Raw genomic sequence first — 18,188 nt, forward strand, 5'->3', positions numbered from 1 at the left:
TAAAGTTTTCCCCCCTCCCCCCACTTCGAGTACAGGGGCACTAAGTGTATTACCTGGTACAGGTACTGCTGCAGGTTTTCTCTGAACGGGCATGAATGTGTGTGAATAATTTCACGCTTATTACCTGCTGAGCGCTGGCGAAAAAAAAAACGCTGCTTGACTTTGGCGGTTCTTAAAGCGGCCAGCACTCGTAAAGTTCTCAGTTCCAGCCGCGGCATTCACGGCACCACAAGCGCGCCTCCAGCACCGCCAAAACCTTAAAGCCAAAAACAAAAAAAATAATAATTAAAAAAACGACTCCTAAACTGCAGTTGGAGTTGCCAAACCAACCATATCCAAGGGCTGGTCAATGCAATGTGCTAATTAAAAAAAAACAGCAATTAAACAGCAAAACGCAAATAGCCATCAAAAGCTGTTACAAAGCGAGTAAAGTTGTGTTTTAAACTGGAAACAAAAATGGAGTTGAAAGGAGTTCAGCCGTCGAATGGCACTGCAAATGGAACCACCAATGGATCACCGGAAGTAAGTCTAAAAAAATCAAAAAACTAATTATATCCCTAATGGAATTGCTTTTGAGTGGCACTCGAAAAATTCAAGTGGCTAGAACATCAGATTAGAAACAACGAAACAGTCCGTAAATTAAGTATACGCCCATTGTGCAAAACATTCCTTTAAAAACGTCATTTATAGAACTTAATAGAACTATAGGATATATAAACATTTATCAAGTTACCCTGGACTTTCACCCACAATTATGCTTTTGATTAGCCCTTCGTCATATCTATCCATTCATTTTGCTCAGTGTGGAGTGTGGGCTTTACAATCTCTGAATGACTTTATGATTATTGTGATCATCAAGGCAGTTAGGGTTTAATTGCAGGCTAATCGACCGACAAACGAAAATGCGATTTACGGTCCACTCCGAAATGGGGTAAAAGACTCTGTCAGGCGGATACTATATGCATATCTTGTACGCTTTACGATCCCTTGCGCCACATAAATATCTGAGCACGACGTCTTTTGTTCTATTTAGAGCTCAATAATGCCCTAAAACCGTTAGTTATCTGAGCAACTAGCGCCCCGCTTTAGATCAGCAAAAACTATACTATATATGCTATATGGCCGAAGAGCTGGAAACCAGTTTTCACTGCAGCAGCCATAAACTGACGAACAAATAATATAGATGAGTGTTTTACGAAGTGACAAGTTCGCTTTGCCTACCTCCATTATATATTACAACATTTCCCAGAAATTGCAATGTATTATAAAAAGATATGAACAAAGTTGTTTCTTATAAACGTTGCCAAAGTTGGTAATTAAGATATCAAAAGTTGAGTTCTTGGAACTCTTTACTCACAAATAGATCATAGCACGAACTCTAAAGATATTTCTCAAATTCTTTGTATCTCAGTGATTAAGTTTTTGAATAATTTCTCGATTTAAAATCTAGAGATAAGATCTTTAATGATTCCGCAGTAACAAGTACATCTCTACCCTAATACCTGCATGTAAATTAAGGTAATTCCCCTAAAGAGTCATCATACCTTGATTGCATGCGAAATGCAGATGCTCTATGGATCATCAAGGTTTTTTTTAATATAACTAATTGATTAAAATAGTAGTTTTTTTCCCAGGGGAAAGTCCCGCACAAACTGACATGGCCAGCCCAAAGCAAAGCTACATTAAATTGCGGTCAACATAAGTTGACTTTATGGCTAATACAATTAAGGCAATTCCCAAGGTAGAATTTCCCAGAGTGCAAAAAAACCCTCAATTATGCATTAGATAAAAGAACATCGGTTCAACAGCCTGTGGTACAAATGTATTCACATCTATAAATATCTTTGTAAGGCATTAAAAATGAAAAGGTAATAAGAAGATTGTAACACCTTTGCCCCTGGAGATAAAAATGGATAAGTAAACAGTTGGGCTTCGGCTATTTCATAGATATCCCATATGTAGATATGTCTTGATGATGCAGTTTCGTTTTCATTTACCTCCCTAATTGCCCTGGCTTTCCCGTCCCATTGCTCACTCCCCCAGATGAGTTATTATTTTATTTAAACAGCTTTTTTTTTCGAATAGTACAAATATGTAAGCGGCAAAACAGTTCTCGCGTTCCCAGCACTCTGATAAAAAAAATGAAAAACAATAGCAAAGCTCCCCAACAGCTGCTGCCGTGCAAATGGATGGGCTGCAAATAGAATTTAACAAATGGCATTCAAATTATTACAAATAATAATAGTAAAATTGTAATTTAATAATGTTGCAAGGTATTTCAAGAATGTAAGTTATAGGAAACTTTAGAACGAAAATTCTTTACAGATGGTTCGTGTGTTAGTCGAAACATTTTTGTATGAGTTATTCGATACTTGATTTAATAGTACTTTAAGATTTTACTATTACATGAGACTTTTTTCTTAGTTTCTTAATTAGGAAATCGTAAAGCACAGTAATGATTTTCTACACCAAAAAATAAATCGTTTTTTTCGGCATGCCTCAGTTGTAAACGACAGATGGTTTTTTGCTCAAAACTAATTTGTGCTTTCAAATGTTAGTCACCAGCTGGAATTGTATTGTCCAATTCAGGTGTGAATAGTATCAGAGTCTGGAATCCAGACCTACATACTTCTCTTTCAATTTTGTTAAAAATAAATGTTTGTTAATAATAAATATGAATACTATTTGCTAAGGAATTTCCAATTAAAGTATGCGATGACTTAATGTTAATCATTATGAATGAATGAAAAGTGCATTTTTCACAGTTGCGCACTAGGCAAATTTCTTTTCCCCTTAATCGGGTGGGCGTGGTTTGTAATTTGTAATTTGTAATTGATATTAATTGAATTTAACTGAGGTTATTACCGTAAACAACTTTATGACTTTGCGAAATGAATTTGTAGGGGGCTTGAAAAAGATTATAACCCGCATTTGTTTACTACCGAGATGATTCAGTGATCCAAACTTACGTCCACATATAGCTTCAAGGAATTAATGATCTTTAAATTATCTTCAATAAATAACTAAAGAATTCCCAATTAAAAATCGCATTTTCTTAAGAACTTGTTGTAGCCCAATAATACTGAATCGATAACTTTGGCGCCTTCTTTGAGTGCCTACTTAAAAGTGATTCTAATCTAATCATAATTGGGCGTACTAAGATAAATATTCCATAATGGTCATTTATGTGCACTATCAGGCGAAGTCTGGTGTCGCATTAATTTAACATGTCCATGGGTTATCTGACATTGGATCTGGAAATGGCGCACACATGACGCAAACGTGTTTGTCCAAGAGACCAAAATTCGTGGCTTGACTGACGTTTAAATATTTAGTCATGTGTCTGGTATTTTTGTGGGCTATTAAATCTTGTATTCCCCGAATTGCGATACCACTTGGCACACGTTTGCTTAACAAAATTGGCAATTCGCTTTTAATTACAGAAAACAGATGCCGAGAAGCAGACTGCGGAGCGTACGAATTGGGGCAATGGCCTGGAGTTCCTCATGTCCTGCATATCGGTATCCGTGGGATTGGGCAATGTCTGGAGGTTTCCATTCACGGCCTATGAGAATGGAGGAGGTGCCTTTCTGATACCCTACATCATAGTGCTCTTTTTGATTGGTAAGGAAGCTGAATCTTATAACTTATCTTAAAGTACAGTATATAAATATTTATTATTTCGATGTATCAGAGGATCATGAAAGATATTTATTGTTATAAATTTAGGTTTATTAGATGTTTCGTCATATTTTGTCTACTCTTTTGTAGGTAAGCCCATGTACTACTTGGAGATGATCATTGGGCAGTTTACGAGCCAGGGAACGGTGAAGATCTGGTCGGTAGTGCCGAGTTTTGTGGGTGTGGGCTATGGCCAGGCCTTTGGCACCATCTGCATTATCTCGTACTACTCCTCGTTGCTGGCCCTAACCCTCTACTACCTCTTCGTGTCCTTCCAATCGGAATTACCGTGGTCCTATTGTCGAGATGAGTGGACCAGCTGCGTGAACTCGAGACCTCAGGAGTATGTGGAAAACCTTCTAACCGGCGTGTCCCTGGCCAATGAATCAGCCAGAAATTTCAGCACTTTTGCGACCAATACAACGCAGCTTCAAAGCAGCTCCGAGCTCTACTTCCTGTAAGTATAATACTATATTAAAGCTTAAATACAGAAAACCTTGAAAATAGGCAGTCATATTTGATGACCAAATTGGGTTATTCATTGTTGGTTGAAATTAAATATTGTGGTACACAGAATAAATAAACAATTGAAACATTTTCTTTCCTGACTTGTGCACAGAAAGCTAGTTCTTTTCATTATCACCTATGCAATTCACTTATCTGTAAAGCAGATTATAGTCGCCGGTGATGCAAAATACTAAATAATTTTTAGCGTAGTCATCATTTATTTGGGTTTCTTTTGTTGTTTATGTGCTAAATGCAGTCGGTAGCAAATAAAGATTGAAAACCCGATAATCAATAGCATTCATACCTGAAAATGTTTAATTTTTGTCAGTTTTCTCAAAAAAAAAGGTCACCCCTTATAAAAAGTTAAAAATTTGGATAGGGTTTTCTACACTAAAAGATCAGTGTTTTGGCCGGCATAATGCTAATAAAGGTCAGAAATAGGAATGTCATACCTCGTTGAGCTTGAAATTTAATTTCCAATCCGTTGCCATTCGAACCTGGAAATTTTTAATTTTTGCCATTTTTCGCAAAAAAAACGTGACTTACAAACGTGCCTTACAAAAAAATTCGAAAAATGGTCAAAAAATAAATTTTTTCCGAAGTGATAGGGATCGTTAGCATATGTAGCAAGCTGTTCAAAACAGTCGGTCTTTTTGCTATACGCCTTAATTTGACAAAACTGCGGTTAAAGAACCGCAAAGAAAATTCATATTTTTGGATAAAATCTAAATCCCCTTTTCTGCCCTAAAAAATCAGTGTTTTGGATGCCATAGAAGAAAAAAAGGTCCAAATGGGGAATGCCATACCTCGTTGGACTCGTAGTTTATTTTCCAAACCATTGGCATTCAAACCTGGAAATTTTCAAATTTTGCCATTTTTCGCAAAAATGGAAATACAAAAAATGCGAAAAAAATTAATTTTCCTTAAAGTGATGCGGATCGTTAGTATAGGTTGTAGGCTGCTCAAAACAGTCTGTCTTTTACTTGAACGCCTTGATTTGGACGAACTACGATTAAAAAACCGCAAGAAATAAGAGTATTTTTGACTAAAATCTGAATCCCATTTTTACGCCTTAAAAATTAGTTTTTTGGATGCTATATAGATTATAAATAAAGGTCCAAATGGGGAATGCCATACCTCGTTGGACTCGTAGTTTAATTTCCAATCCATTGGCATTCAAACCTGGAAATTTTCAAATTTTGCCATTTTTCGCAAAAATGGATGATGTAACCCCTTACAAAAAAATCGAAAATTGTTAAAAAAATAAATTTTCCCCGAAGTGATAGGGATCGTTAGCATATGAAGCAAGCTGCTCAAAACAGTCGGTTTTTCAGCGGTACTGATCGATTTGGCTGAACTACGACTAAGTAACAGCAAAATAAAGAATATTTTTTACTTAAATCTGAATACCATTTTTCGCAATAAAAGATCAGTGTTTTGGCTGGCATAAAGCAAAATTCGACGATTTTTAAGCAAATACTGTGAAATCATTAAATAATATATTTTGGGTATACTTGCCTTATTAGTTTTACCTATTTATAATGAGATCATTTCTCTTTAATGTCATAAAAATAATTTGTAACCGTTTTCCCATCCTTCCTAGGAATGTAGTGATCAAGGAGAAGCTGGACATATCGGACGGCGTTGGTGACCCCAGTTGGCAGTTGACACTGGCCCTATTTGTCTCCTGGGTGGTCATCTTCCTGGTGATCATGCGCGGGGTCAAGAGTTCCGGCAAGGCGGCCTATTTCCTGGCCCTTTTCCCGTACGTAGTGTTGTTCGTCCTTCTTATCAGGGCGGTGACCTTGGAAGGTGCCCGCGATGGTATCCTCTTCTTTCTGGAGCCCCAGTGGGGTGAGCTCTTGAACCCCACCGTTTGGAAGGAGGCGGTGGTGCAGTGCTTCTTCTCCCTGGCCGTTGGCTCTGGACCCATCATCATGTTTGCCTCGTACAATCGATTCGATCATGGGATCTACAGGGATGCCATGATTGTAACCACACTCGACACGTTGACCAGTCTTCTGGGTGGAATTACGATATTTGCGATATTGGGCAATTTGGCGCATAATCTACAGATCGATAATATCCGGGATGTGGTGCGAAGTGGCACGGGATTGGCTTTCATCTCGTATCCGGATGCCATATCAAAGTTCCAGGCGGTTCCGCAGCTCTTCTCAGTTCTCTTCTTCTTCATGCTCTTCGTCCTGGGAATCGGATCCATTGTGGCCCTGCAGAGCACCATTGTGACCATTATTTGCGACCAGTTCAAGGGATGGAAATACTGGAAGGTGGCGCTGACCACCTCCGTGTGCGGTTTCCTAATGGGCTTGGTCTACGTAACTCCGGTAAGTTTCCTGTAAAATATCTTATATTTTTTTCATAATATATTTATTTCTAACGTTTCAGGGTGGTCAGTGGATCCTCACTTTGGTGGACTTTTATGGCGGTACCTATGTAGTCTTTATTCTGGCAATTTTCGAACTGGCTGGAATCGTGTGGGTTTATGGTGAGTGTACACTTAACTGGCCAAACATTCCTCACTCCTCTTGACCCATGATAATCCTTAAAGGTTTGCAAAACTTCTGCGATGACATCGAGTTTATGTGCAATCGTCGGGTTTCACTGTACTGGCGGGTGTGCTGGTCCTTCTTCACGCCGGTCATGATGATAATTATATTTATATACTCAATGGCCACCATCGAACCAATTAAATACAGCGAAATTTATTTCCCTGAAGCCGCCAATGGTAAGGTGTTAATTGAAAAGTTAATAGTTGGATTGGAGTTAAGTGTCGATTTTATTGCCAATTTCAGTTGCTGGCTGGCTGCTGTTTGCCATCGGAGCTGCCCAATTCCCACTTTGGGGTATTTGGTACATCTCGCGTCATTCAGAAGGCACCCTTTGGAAGGTAAGACTATATATAAATTATATATATATATAAAGATTAACATTATTTTAAATTCCAATTCGTCTCAAAAATTAAAACCGAATGTTTCGCATTTATTTACAGTCCTTTAAGGCCTCCCTGAAGCCCAGTGATCGATGGGGCCCTGCGAATCCAGATATAAGACGTGAGTGGGTAATCTTCAAGAACCAGAAGGCCGCCCAAAGGGCCGCCCAAAAGGAGTCATCTAAACTCGGATTCTTCTGGCGGAAAGTGACAAATTTCTGTGGCAGCAACAAGTAAAATTCGATACACAGAACGGGGAGCAGAGGTGGGGATATCGTGGGGATATCAGAGATTACGATTAACCATAACCACTTGTTATTTATACATACATATACGCCATTGTCAGCCTCTATGAAGCCATCACAAATGCGAAGCAATCCTTCGACCGAATATATCGCATCTATCAATTAATAAATACCTTTTTTTTGTTATTCTATGTATGTACAAACCTAATTTCTAAATGTGATAATATTGAGCAGAAAAAAAATAAATTATTGTTATCAAAGAAATGTTCATTGGTTTTTCATTTATACATATGTAGCCAGGACCATTTTTTGAAATAGTTATCTTAAATAATAGTGGGATTAAAAGGTAATGCAAACCATCTCCTAAACTTTTATTTTACCAACTTATGACAACAAAAAAACCCAGAAAATTAAAATTTTCTCAAAAATCCCCCATCTGTAATTCTTCCAGTCCACCAATTAAAAACAAAGATTCTCAATTTTGACTTTTATTTTATTTTTATTCAGTTTTTGTTTGTTTTTCTTTCATACAAAGCCCTTTATTATTGTTAAAATTTCAATTATTCTCTTTGGTTTTTTTCTTCATTAATTAATAATTTACAGTTTTATGAGTTTTCCTCTTTCCCCTCGACTTTCATCGATCTCTCTCTTGTTATGGTTCTTCTTTCTTTTACTTATCGTTTCCTTGGGGTTGTACATTATAACAGTACAGCAATTGATTTTATGTAATATGGTAAATTTGCTATAAATAGTGGGAATTCTTATGAGGTAAATGCTTAATGAGCAAAAAAAAAACAATTACAATCGTCATCAGATCAGATCAGTTTATACTACATACATAATACATATAATATATATATGTATACAAAATAACAAATCGTAAGTCTAATAAACATTCTTAAAATTCATATCTCAAATACAAATACAATATTTGCTTTAGCTGTTAGTTGTTCTTAATTTGTTTTGGTATCGGTTTTGGTTTTGTTTTTGTTTTTGTTCAGTGTATTCGTTTTGGAAAGCGACGTTCCTAACTTTTTGGGATCGTTTTTCAATCAAGCATTTTACTATTTCGTGTATGTAGGTGTTGGGTTTAGGGTTTGTTTGGTTTTTTTTTGGTTTTTAAATCGTAAAATACTAATTTAGCAAATGTAGGCACCCTAAATATTAAAGCTTTTGCAAAACACGGTTCCTCGATAAGATATAACAATATATTTTGTTTGGGGTTTCCCTTTTTAAATTTAAATATACAATACAGTAAATTCAAAATAAACTATTTCATTAGCCACTGAATTTTTTCTGTTTTTTTTCTCTTAGTTTTTTACTTTATTTCTTTTAGAAATTAAATCTTTTTTCCTTTTTAGTGGTTTCAATTTTAATTTACTTCAATTTTAGCATTAGTGTAGGTTTAGTTTTAGTTGACATTCGTTAGTTAAGTTTTGGGTTTCTATTAGTTTTTCTTCTCTTTGTTTAATTCATGCAATGCATTCTAGTTTACTTTGTTTTTTTTTTTTCAATAAAAAATTGTTTCTTCCTCCTCTTACATTTTTATTGTTTTATTTAACATAATAATTGTTTTCCATTTGGGTTTTTCTTATTAGTTTGTTGTTAATAAATTGGTCTTTGCTTCGGCTTTCGATTTAGCTACTGAATACATTACTATAATACATATAAAGTCAAATATGATCTTATTAGTGTGGGGTTTTTGGGTTTTTGGTTTTTAGGGTTTGGTATATACCTCATAGACCGTCTGTACATGTATATACGAGTATATGTGTGTTGTATATCTAGATATTGTATATGTAACCTTATATATTTTGCATACCTCGCTCTAGTTGGGGGCGCGGGGAGGGGAAAGGGTTATGGGGGATATTTTTGGGAGGACCCTTTTCTAGTTCCTAGCGTGTAAATTCACCAAAATGACTGCGTTTTCGTCATAATCCGGTTCGATACATTTTCGATAACTCGAATCCAGTTTTTGTAGCGTTGGCATTGGCTGGGCTATATGTATGTTCTATTGGACCTGGTTTGGCTAGAAGAGTTTCGGCTGAAGCGTGATTCTCAAAGTACCCCTTGAGCTCTATGATTCGCTAAAGAAAAGAAAATATATATTTTTTTGATTCAATTCAATTGTTGACGTGAACAGAAATACATAATATACACAAAAGCTGGACGTGGGACTCGGACCTATGTATGACGTTACGAAAGTCAACCAAGGACATTGTGCAATACGATCCTTATTTGTGTTTATTTTGTTTCTTTTCTTTTTTATATCCCAGCTCAAAAGCGGCTAAAAATCTTCGGTATTATAAATTGTTACTGTTATGGGCTCAGTTTTTGTAGGAATTCTTTGTTAGTTGGTTTGCTTTTGCTTTGTGATTTTGGTTTAAAGTTTTTCGGTATTTTGTATAATAAAGACCTGTCTTTGGAAATTCGGTCCCTCATATCAAAGTTTTTGGTTGTTATCTCGTGTTTAAAGGTATTTTGTGGGGCTTAGGAAACCAGTTCAAACGGGATTTTGATCTTGTACCAATTATTCAATTCAATTCGATTTGATTTTAATCGTATATCGTTAATTGTTAATCGTATATCGATCTTTGTTTGGTATTATTTTGCGTATTCGTTTTAAGTTGTTGTAGAGTTGAAACCCAAATATGCATAAATACATAACGTTAAAGCTGGGCGCATTCCATATCTCGTATCAGAATCTGTGTGTTACTGTGTGTCTTTGGGTGTCTGTTCCGATTCGATAACCGATATTCATCGATCTCTTTAGAATTGTTCTGATCTGTTCTGTTCTGTTTGGTGTGTTGTCGTCTTGTGTAGATCTTTGTTATTTATTGTGATAAAGCTATTTTGACAGCAGTCTTGAACGTTCTTTTCAATTTAAATATTCAATATTATAAATAGGTATACACACATTTGTTTAAGGGTTCATTTAGTTGGTTTGTTTGTTGTTTCTTCTTCTTTGACTCATTTACTTGTCTGGGACTTTTGTTGTAAGTATATAAGTTAAGACCTATCAGACAATTGGGGGACATTTATGGGTTACCTTTTTCATAAAATCAAACTCAAGCTAGGGGTTTTGGAGATGTGGAAAATCAATACGGCAAAACTTTGATACTCTTATTAGTTGGCTAAAGTGGACTGCATCCTATGGCTATATAATCTATAGTTTACAGATATTTTGATCCTTTCTGGCCCTGGTTCTGTATAATATGCAGAGTCTGTCTTACTGACTGGGAAATTGTGGGACGGGGCGTGGTAGGAACTGGGATTTTTGGGAAGGGTGGGGCACTATTCGGGGAATTCAGTTGTATATCTCTTTTGCCTTACATTTGGGAACCTAACAAAGCGTCAGAAGGTTGCATATTACCTAATTTTTTGTTACTTTATTTTTGCTTTGCTTTTCTTTTGGTTTTAAATAACTTCGATGCTCTCAGTTAATACTTTATAGTAAGTATATAGTATATATAATGTTCCTTTTAGAATCTTTAGAAAATCTTTACGTAGCTCGGCCACTTCTGCTATTATGTCTAAACTATTCTGCTCTACTCTTTTCAATTTCAATTTCAATTTCAATTTCATATCAATTTCAATTTCAATCCGCTTCTCTTCATTTCGGTTCTATTATTTTCTATCTGGAGCTTGTAGTTTGTTCCGTTGTTACACATTTACCAGCTAGTTTGTATATTAATGCGAATTACTTTTAATATGTTACAAAATTTCAATTAAAATTGTTCACTTTAGTATGTAGACTATACTAAATAGGTTCGTTTTCCTCGAATTTCTTCTCAATTGTTTCTTGGTTTTGTCTACGCTACTATATCATTATATCATCGTCTTAAACTTCGTTCGAAAGCTATTCAGGTTCTTAATTGAGTTAATAATTCTTGGTAGAAAAGAATAGGCCAAAAAACAACAACAACGAAAAAATATATATGTATATATACTATATATATTATAATATATGTGTAGAAAAAGAAGACAACAACAAACTTGTTTTCTTTAAACTTGTTTCGTTAGTTTAGTTAAAGCCAGAGCTAGTAGATGTTAAGTAAGAACTCTCATTTGTGTGTGTTTGTTTATCTTTATCCTCGTTTTTTTTTTGGGTTTTCCGTAGTTTTCATTTATTTACTTTTTGTTTTTTGTTTTCTATCTCTTAGTATTTGGTTTTGTGGTTTCGCTGTTTTCTAAATCTCGTAACATACATTTTACAGTTAGATAGTTTTTCATTGTTCTTGGTTGGGGGGGTAGTATTTTAGATTTTTCGTTATGCTCGTTTTGTATATAATTGTTGGGGTTTTTTTATGGGTTGCTCGTATGCTTTCACTTTCGCCTTGCACACACAGTCAGGTCAGACACACATCTTTCGGATACAGACATATACATATATCTCTTTATATATATTAACACACAAATTTTGGACAGACGGACACTAGAATTTGCCATGTTCGTGGATGTGTTGCAGTTGGTTGAATGCACCGGAAACGGAAGTGCTAAGGGGGATCTTTGAAGGGGGGTTGCATTTCTCTGGGAACATATGTATGGGTTTGCAGTTCTACAAGGGGCATACAGATACTGGTCTCTAGTGGGGACTTTAGTGCCAGATTTTTCAAATTTACCTTTGCTATTTTTGCTTTGCTGAGCTTTATTCGTTTATATACTTCGATTCTACTCGTACATGCTGCTGTCCTACGATCTATATATGTCCTATGACCTTACTTTCTAACCATTCGCGCCCTGTACACTCGCATTCACACACATACACACTATGTTATGCTATGTTATGTTATGTATTTTAGTATGCAAGTACAGGCTGCCTTGGCCCAAGGTGAAATATTACAAATACATTTAGCCTAAAACTTAGAAAAAAAAAATTTACATAATTGTATATATATGTATACATATATTCTGTTTGGTTTTTGTTATTGTTTTTTTTGGGTTGTTTTTTGGTAGTTTTTTTTTCTTGGTAGAACTACACATCCATACAGTTACGGATATATAGTATGTGTGTTTGTTTTATGTATGTATATTATATGTATATGCTAACATTTGACTTTTTTTCTCATCTCGAAGAGGCTTATTTACAAAAGGCCGAGTTCGAAATTCGACTTGTAGAATTACTAATATTACTATTACCTCTATTATTCCTATCACTATAGCTAGCACTATTAACTACTATTATTGCATACACGTTCTCTTTTCCTAGTAAACTTATTCGAGGCAATCGGCTTGCCACTCTCCGTCGCAATCGGTTCGTTCATCGTTATCGATTTGACAATGCCACCACTAGTTCCGCTTCCGGTCGCTGTGAATGCGGGCGTTGAACTCGATGGCGGTACTGTACTCATGTGCACATTTTGCTGATCGGGCGAACTGTTGCTATTCGTATTCGATTCGGCATCTTCGGGTATCACTGATATTGGTATTATATCTCTTTCCATTTCCATTTCCTGCCCACTTATCTGATGCAAAATGTGGTGGTCTTGCGATTGTGTCGATGATTTCGATAACGATAACGACGGCGATGGCCCGCGTTGCCTCAGCGCTGTCTCGGCGATCGCGAATTCGGGCTTAGACTTTGACTTTGACGTAGACATTGATGTTGATGTTGAGTTTTGGGGTGCGGATGTTGATGATGATGTTGGCCAGCATCGATCCGGCCTTATTGTTAGCATCTCGATGTTAATCACGGAGTTGGAGCGCTCTCTTTCTGATATTCAGCTGCCGTATTTGTTGGAAGATGCGTAGCTATTAACTGCAGATCCATTTGATGGCATGTGAGTATCAGGCACTAAATGTGGTGTTCTACTAGATATAGGTGGCAAAATAGGGCTTGTTGGCCAATGGTAAGTAGCAGCGGCGTTATTGGATGAGGGAACACTTCTATGCAAAAAGCAGTATGTTAATTGTCGTTATCAAGTACGCTTTCAAAAATAAATCAAATTTTTGTTTTTGTTTCTGTTTTTTTTTTTTTGTAGTTTAATGGCCATGGTTTGATTCGATGGAAATCATGAAATGTCAGAGTGATGGAAAGCCATGAAGAGTCAATATAGAGAAATAAATAGTAAATTGAAAGCCCTAAGGTAAGTGTTCGTCCAAAGATAGGAAAATAAAAGAAGAGCCAACAATTAACCTCAAGGATTGTTCTTAATTGAATAACTTTTTTTATGGTTTACTTTTGTAAATGTACTTGTAATGTCCATCTAACATTTCTTTTTAAGTGTATAAACTTATAATAAAAGGAAAACAGGAACAAAAAATGAACATCTATACTTCAATTGACTTTCTCTAAGATATAAACTATAATTTCCTCAATCACAGTCTTAAATCACTTGAATCTTGCATAGAAGACGGAGTAGGTTCTCTTTTAATATATACAATTTTTTTCTTTTTTTTTTGGGTAGCCACAGGGATTTTGGGTTGTAATTTGGAGGTATCAAGTGTGTGCAATGGACAACTACGTTATATATATTTACAAATGAGTACGCGAGATGACGGAATGGATGGTTTCGTATAGGGGATGTCTTTGGGATGTGGGGGGATCTGGGGACCCCGATATTCCCGGCAAGGAGACAAACGACTCGCAGACGAACGAACAAAAACAAATTGAAATGACAAGCACAAATCTCGCTCTAATGATATAGACATATGGATGGACTTAAGTGTGTGTCTGTGCTTGGATGAGGATAATGGGCATGGCTCATAGACATATAGAGATAGACAGAGACAGAGACAGAGACAGACAGAGAAAAAGAGACAGAGACAAACAGAGAGAGAGAGAGGCGAGAGAAAGAGAGGGGGCGACTCACCTAGAATGGGGAAACAGCATGGGCGCTGCATTGAACATCGATTGGGGCGTTGGCGCTTGAATGGGGGCAACTGCAGCTGTGTCAGGATGTAAAAAGTTCCGCCGCTGCTCGATCCGCTCCTGGTGCTGGGTCAGACATCGAGACAATAGGTCTGGAAGGCTTTCCATGTGCTCCTGCAATAAAATATATTCCAGAAGGGGGAATGGGTTTTTAGTAAATCACAACTGAATTACTACAGCACCGATTGTTTGTCATACTTGTATGCTCTGCATTTTGTCCTCTAGGTTGGTTAGGCGCTCCTCGATGGCATCCTGACGGCTAGACATGTCCGATATTATCTCGTAGACCGTGTTTTGTGTCTGCGAACGGTATTCACACAATCACAAACATGCATTGCACAACGGCTCAATCACAATTCAAGTGTATTCTATAAAGCCATACAGTCGAACTTCGATAAATCAAACCTCAAACAGAAATATCTTTGATTGCTAGCAAATTAATGTGATTCCTTTGAAATAATCTATTAAAAATATCCTATCGATATAAATAGAGGGCTCTTGCTTTCAAAGCAAAAATCATTATCGGTTAGTCATCGTCTATCGATTTCTTGCAGTAAAATTATGTAAATTATTAATTGAAAGTAATCGATAACGAAGTTCGACTGTATTTTTTCTGTTTTCTAACTACCTTGGCCATGTCAGTTATTGTGTTTGCATTATCCATTAGTTTGCGCTGATCCATTTTTACTTTTCGCAACCTGCATCGCATCGGAAGAATCATCAATGTTATAGAGAAAATTATTTAAATTCAATTTGTTAGATCGCCAACACATAATTCTAAGCGCGAAACAATAATTAGGCATTTTCTTACAATGAAAACACACTCACAAACGATTTATTTTTTGAGTGTGGAAGATTCTTCGTTTCGTCTAGCCGAAAACTCTCTTTTCCATCCAGGAAAATCACTCAAATAGATTTAATTTACATATCGGACAAAAAAATTACAGTGGGTCTCGAAACTTTAAGAGATACAATATGGTGTAAAAACACAAAAAATATAATATAATTGGAAATGTCTGATAGATAAATATATAGATAATTTATAAAGTACTAGAGGCAAGTCCATATTTCTTTATAGTTTCGAATCGCACTGCTCATAGATAAGATTCACTGAAAATGTTATTTATTTGTTTATTATTATTATTTTTTGGTGTGAAGAATTCGTTGTGCCGTAGTTTATATAAAGATTATACAGGAGTAAGCAAAAAATTCCATATTTCTTTTTGGGCGTTAAAATTGCAGAAAATCGTATCGTGAAAGTATCATCATATCATTCGGCTGAACCCTAAGCCAATCCCCGGGCGTAAAATATGAGGTGGCAAGATGAAACTAAGACGATACACAGGATTGAATGGGACGGGATCAGAAGTTTTGGACAGAGTACAAGAATCGGGTGTTACGAATGCAATGGAATGCTGTGATGGTCTTTTAGATTTTTCGTTTGGCTGTTAGTAATTATGATGTAATGACATTTGGGCACTAGGCAAAAGCACAGATGATATTGCGATAGTTTTAGATACGAGATTCTAGAATATTTAACGCAGCATGCTAGGTTATGTGGCTAGTCTCGGTTATTGCATAACGTAAAAACAGGGCTTTACAACCTATTTACAGGCTAGTAAAACGAGTTCAATCATTTGTGGTTTCAACATTTCAGTTTAGTACTTGTTAGGTAATTATCGTTTTTAGTATTTTGATTAGTTCGTATTTTTTGGTTTTTCGTTAAGGTTACACTTTCTTTACGTACGGATGTATATACAGATATCTGATGGATGGCTTTCCCAAAAGCTTTTCTACGATTAATTGATGGGCACAAAGATGATTCGATTCTAATTATGAATGGAGGGCGTCAGGATAGGAAACAGGACAGGGTTAGTTTTACGAACCAGGGAACGGATACTTTCTTTTTTTTTTTTTGCAACTAATCTGACAAACATATAACGTACAGATATTTATGTGGACAAATGAGAGCTTGTTTCACGAGAATAGATAGAGACGAAAAAGCGACAGAACATATACGATCAATGATTTCCCCAATCCAAAGACCTTGGGGTCTACTACTAATTCGATCTGATATCATTTTGGTTCTTAGTTAGTTCTTAGGCACTCATTTCGATTTAAGTTATTATCGTTTTGATTGGTATTCGTTCTTAGTTGTTGGTTGGTTTGGTTTGGTTTGGTTAGTTGTTTGGTTGATTGGTTGTTGATAGATCTCTAAAAATACTCACGCATATATAGCTAGAAGGAACTTTCTTTGGTGGGTTCTTACACGGCCGGGATTAACCCGTTTTACTAGTCTTGTATGTTTGTAAATGAGCCAAGTTTCACGCAGAACATTCGCCGCAGCATTTTTCAGCTAAATTTTGGTCCAAAGAAGAAACGTATACAAAGTAATTAGAATGCAATATGGATATACATGGTATGTACATGGTATATGTTTGTTTTTTGTTTTTTTTTTTTTTTTTGGGTGAATTCGGTATACAATATGGTACGAGTACGAGTATCTCCGGTTTTGGTCAGTCGGTCGCATCGAATCGGATCATATCTTGAGACTTGAGACTTGGAACACGATCAATACCCGTTTGGTCAACTGCGTGTCCATCATGAAGTTGTGCACATGCTTCTCGGCACGGGTCAGCTCCAGTTTCCGGGAAACTACGGCCACAAGTAGAGCCGTACAGCCGGCGCCCTGTAACGACGATGTGGAGAGTGGTGAGATTGGGCTTTGGATTTCGAATAGCGCGCGCAACTGAGGTGAGTTTCGACCTGATCTGAGATCGGAGATCTGGGATCTGGTATCTGGGAGTCCCGGACACCCAACTCCGTAAGTGCATACATTAGTTATGGGTATTACTTGGTCAAATACAGAAAAGTGCCTTAATATTAAAAGAATATATTCTGAATCAACACCCTAAATATTAATATTTTATAAAAATTTGATTTCAAAATGCTGTTCTATTAAAAAAAACATTAAATTTGTTAAGCACTACAAAGTTATATGATTTATTTCTAGTTATAGAGCTATAGAACTCCCTAATTACGCTTTCACTGATGACTAACTAACAATCTGTTCAAATTATTATCCAATAATTGAAATAGAATAAAAAAACTGACCCAAATTATAGATAATAGTATGATATCTAAGGAAAATGTGGCAATATTCTTAACTAGAAGAGAATTTCCCCAAATTGGCTGAAATTGGCGAATGGTCAAAGGCAATTTTCTTAATTGTGACACAATTGCACTCATTTTCTTTGATGTTTTTTTTGTTGGGGGGGTGGTCTTATGGGTTTTCTGGTTTTTCTGGGATTTTGGGGTTGGGTGCCCGGCCATCTGTAATGTCAGTTGGTTATTTTCACTTTTGGTTTATGCATTCAAAATGAAAGTTGCTTTTGTTTATCAAGTTATATAGTCCAGAACTTTTGTTGTTGCTCTCACAATAGATATAGTAATTTTATGGATGTTACAACATGTATATATGTATGTTATGTTTTAGTTTGTTCTCTTTTTCTTCTTTTCTTTTTCTGTTTTCTTTTTTTTCTTTTCACTTTGTTATTTCGTTTGCTTCTCGATGGTTGAACGATTAATGGGTGAGTGGGTTGAATGAGTATGGATGTCTGGATGAATTCCTTCTAATTGATATTACGATGGATAGATTCGAATGCAGCAACGTTTTTGGTTAGAATTTAGAGATACGGAGTTGGATGTGGGGTTTAGATTCGGATTAGAGTAATATCAAAAGAGTTAATGGATTCGGGTTCGGCACATGTCTATATGTAATACAACAGTTAGAGGTGTCTGGCAGAGAGTTACATACACACATAAGTACGAAACAATTAGCTAGGGAACAAAGTCGAAACCATAAATCACAATTCATAGTTAAGTTAGGATTGAAAATATCTATCATAGCTTTAATTATTTGTATTTTTTTTTG

At 36.2% G+C, this 18,188-nt stretch overlaps 2 protein-coding genes across 30 annotated transcripts in view; one reads left to right on the top strand and one right to left on the bottom strand.

The window, feature by feature from the left end:
- The first annotated feature begins 456 nt into the window (after positions 1-456).
- LOC119557647 (sodium-dependent nutrient amino acid transporter 1) lies at positions 457-7,647 on the top strand. The gene is made up of 8 exons (XM_037870498.1): positions 457-522; positions 3,444-3,624; positions 3,772-4,138; positions 5,792-6,533; positions 6,595-6,694; positions 6,758-6,934; positions 7,002-7,096; positions 7,199-7,647. The coding sequence occupies exons 1-8, from the start codon at positions 457-459 to the stop codon at positions 7,373-7,375; spliced, it is 1,905 nt and encodes a 634-aa protein (XP_037726426.1). The 3' UTR covers positions 7,376-7,647.
- A 317-nt stretch (positions 7,648-7,964) lies between these two features.
- The window catches only part of LOC119557183 (small conductance calcium-activated potassium channel protein), a 69,854-nt gene continuing 59,630 nt past the window's right edge, over positions 7,965-18,188 (bottom strand). For 22 of the 29 annotated variants that reach the window (XM_037869818.1, XM_037869817.1, XM_037869816.1 and 19 more), the window contains 6 exons: positions 16,833-16,943; positions 16,483-16,610; positions 14,883-14,952; positions 14,453-14,554; positions 14,196-14,368; positions 7,965-13,269 (listed from right to left, as the gene is read on the bottom strand). In XM_037869818.1, coding sequence (XP_037725746.1) covers positions 13,104-13,269; positions 14,196-14,368; positions 14,453-14,554; positions 14,883-14,952; positions 16,483-16,610; positions 16,833-16,943 — 750 coding nt within the window. In that variant the 3' untranslated portion in view covers positions 7,965-13,103. Of the gene's footprint in view, positions 13,270-14,195; positions 14,369-14,452; positions 14,555-14,882; positions 14,953-16,482; positions 16,611-16,832; positions 16,944-18,188 lie in introns of those variants that run through there. The other 7 variants (XM_037869819.1, XM_037869808.1, XR_005220050.1 and 4 more) reach the window with 6 other exon arrangements.

The sequence above is a fragment of the Drosophila subpulchrella genome, chromosome X, assembly GCF_014743375.2.
Source record: "Drosophila subpulchrella strain 33 F10 #4 breed RU33 chromosome X, RU_Dsub_v1.1 Primary Assembly, whole genome shotgun sequence".
NCBI lineage: Eukaryota > Metazoa > Arthropoda > Insecta > Diptera > Drosophilidae > Drosophila > Drosophila subpulchrella.

What these genes read in the sequence shown, in the direction of transcription:
- LOC119557647 (XM_037870498.1), top strand. Translation starts at nt 457, where the DNA reads ATGGAGTTGAAAGGAGTTCAGCCGTCGAATGGCACTGCAAATGGAACC. An exon ending in TTTCCCTGAAGCCGCCAATG is followed by an intron (nt 6,935 to 7,001) that starts GTAAGGTGTTAA and finishes TGCCAATTTCAG; the next exon opens with TTGCTGGCTGGCTGCTGTTT. An exon ending in CAGAAGGCACCCTTTGGAAG is followed by an intron (nt 7,097 to 7,198) that starts GTAAGACTATAT and finishes ATTTATTTACAG; the next exon opens with TCCTTTAAGGCCTCCCTGAA.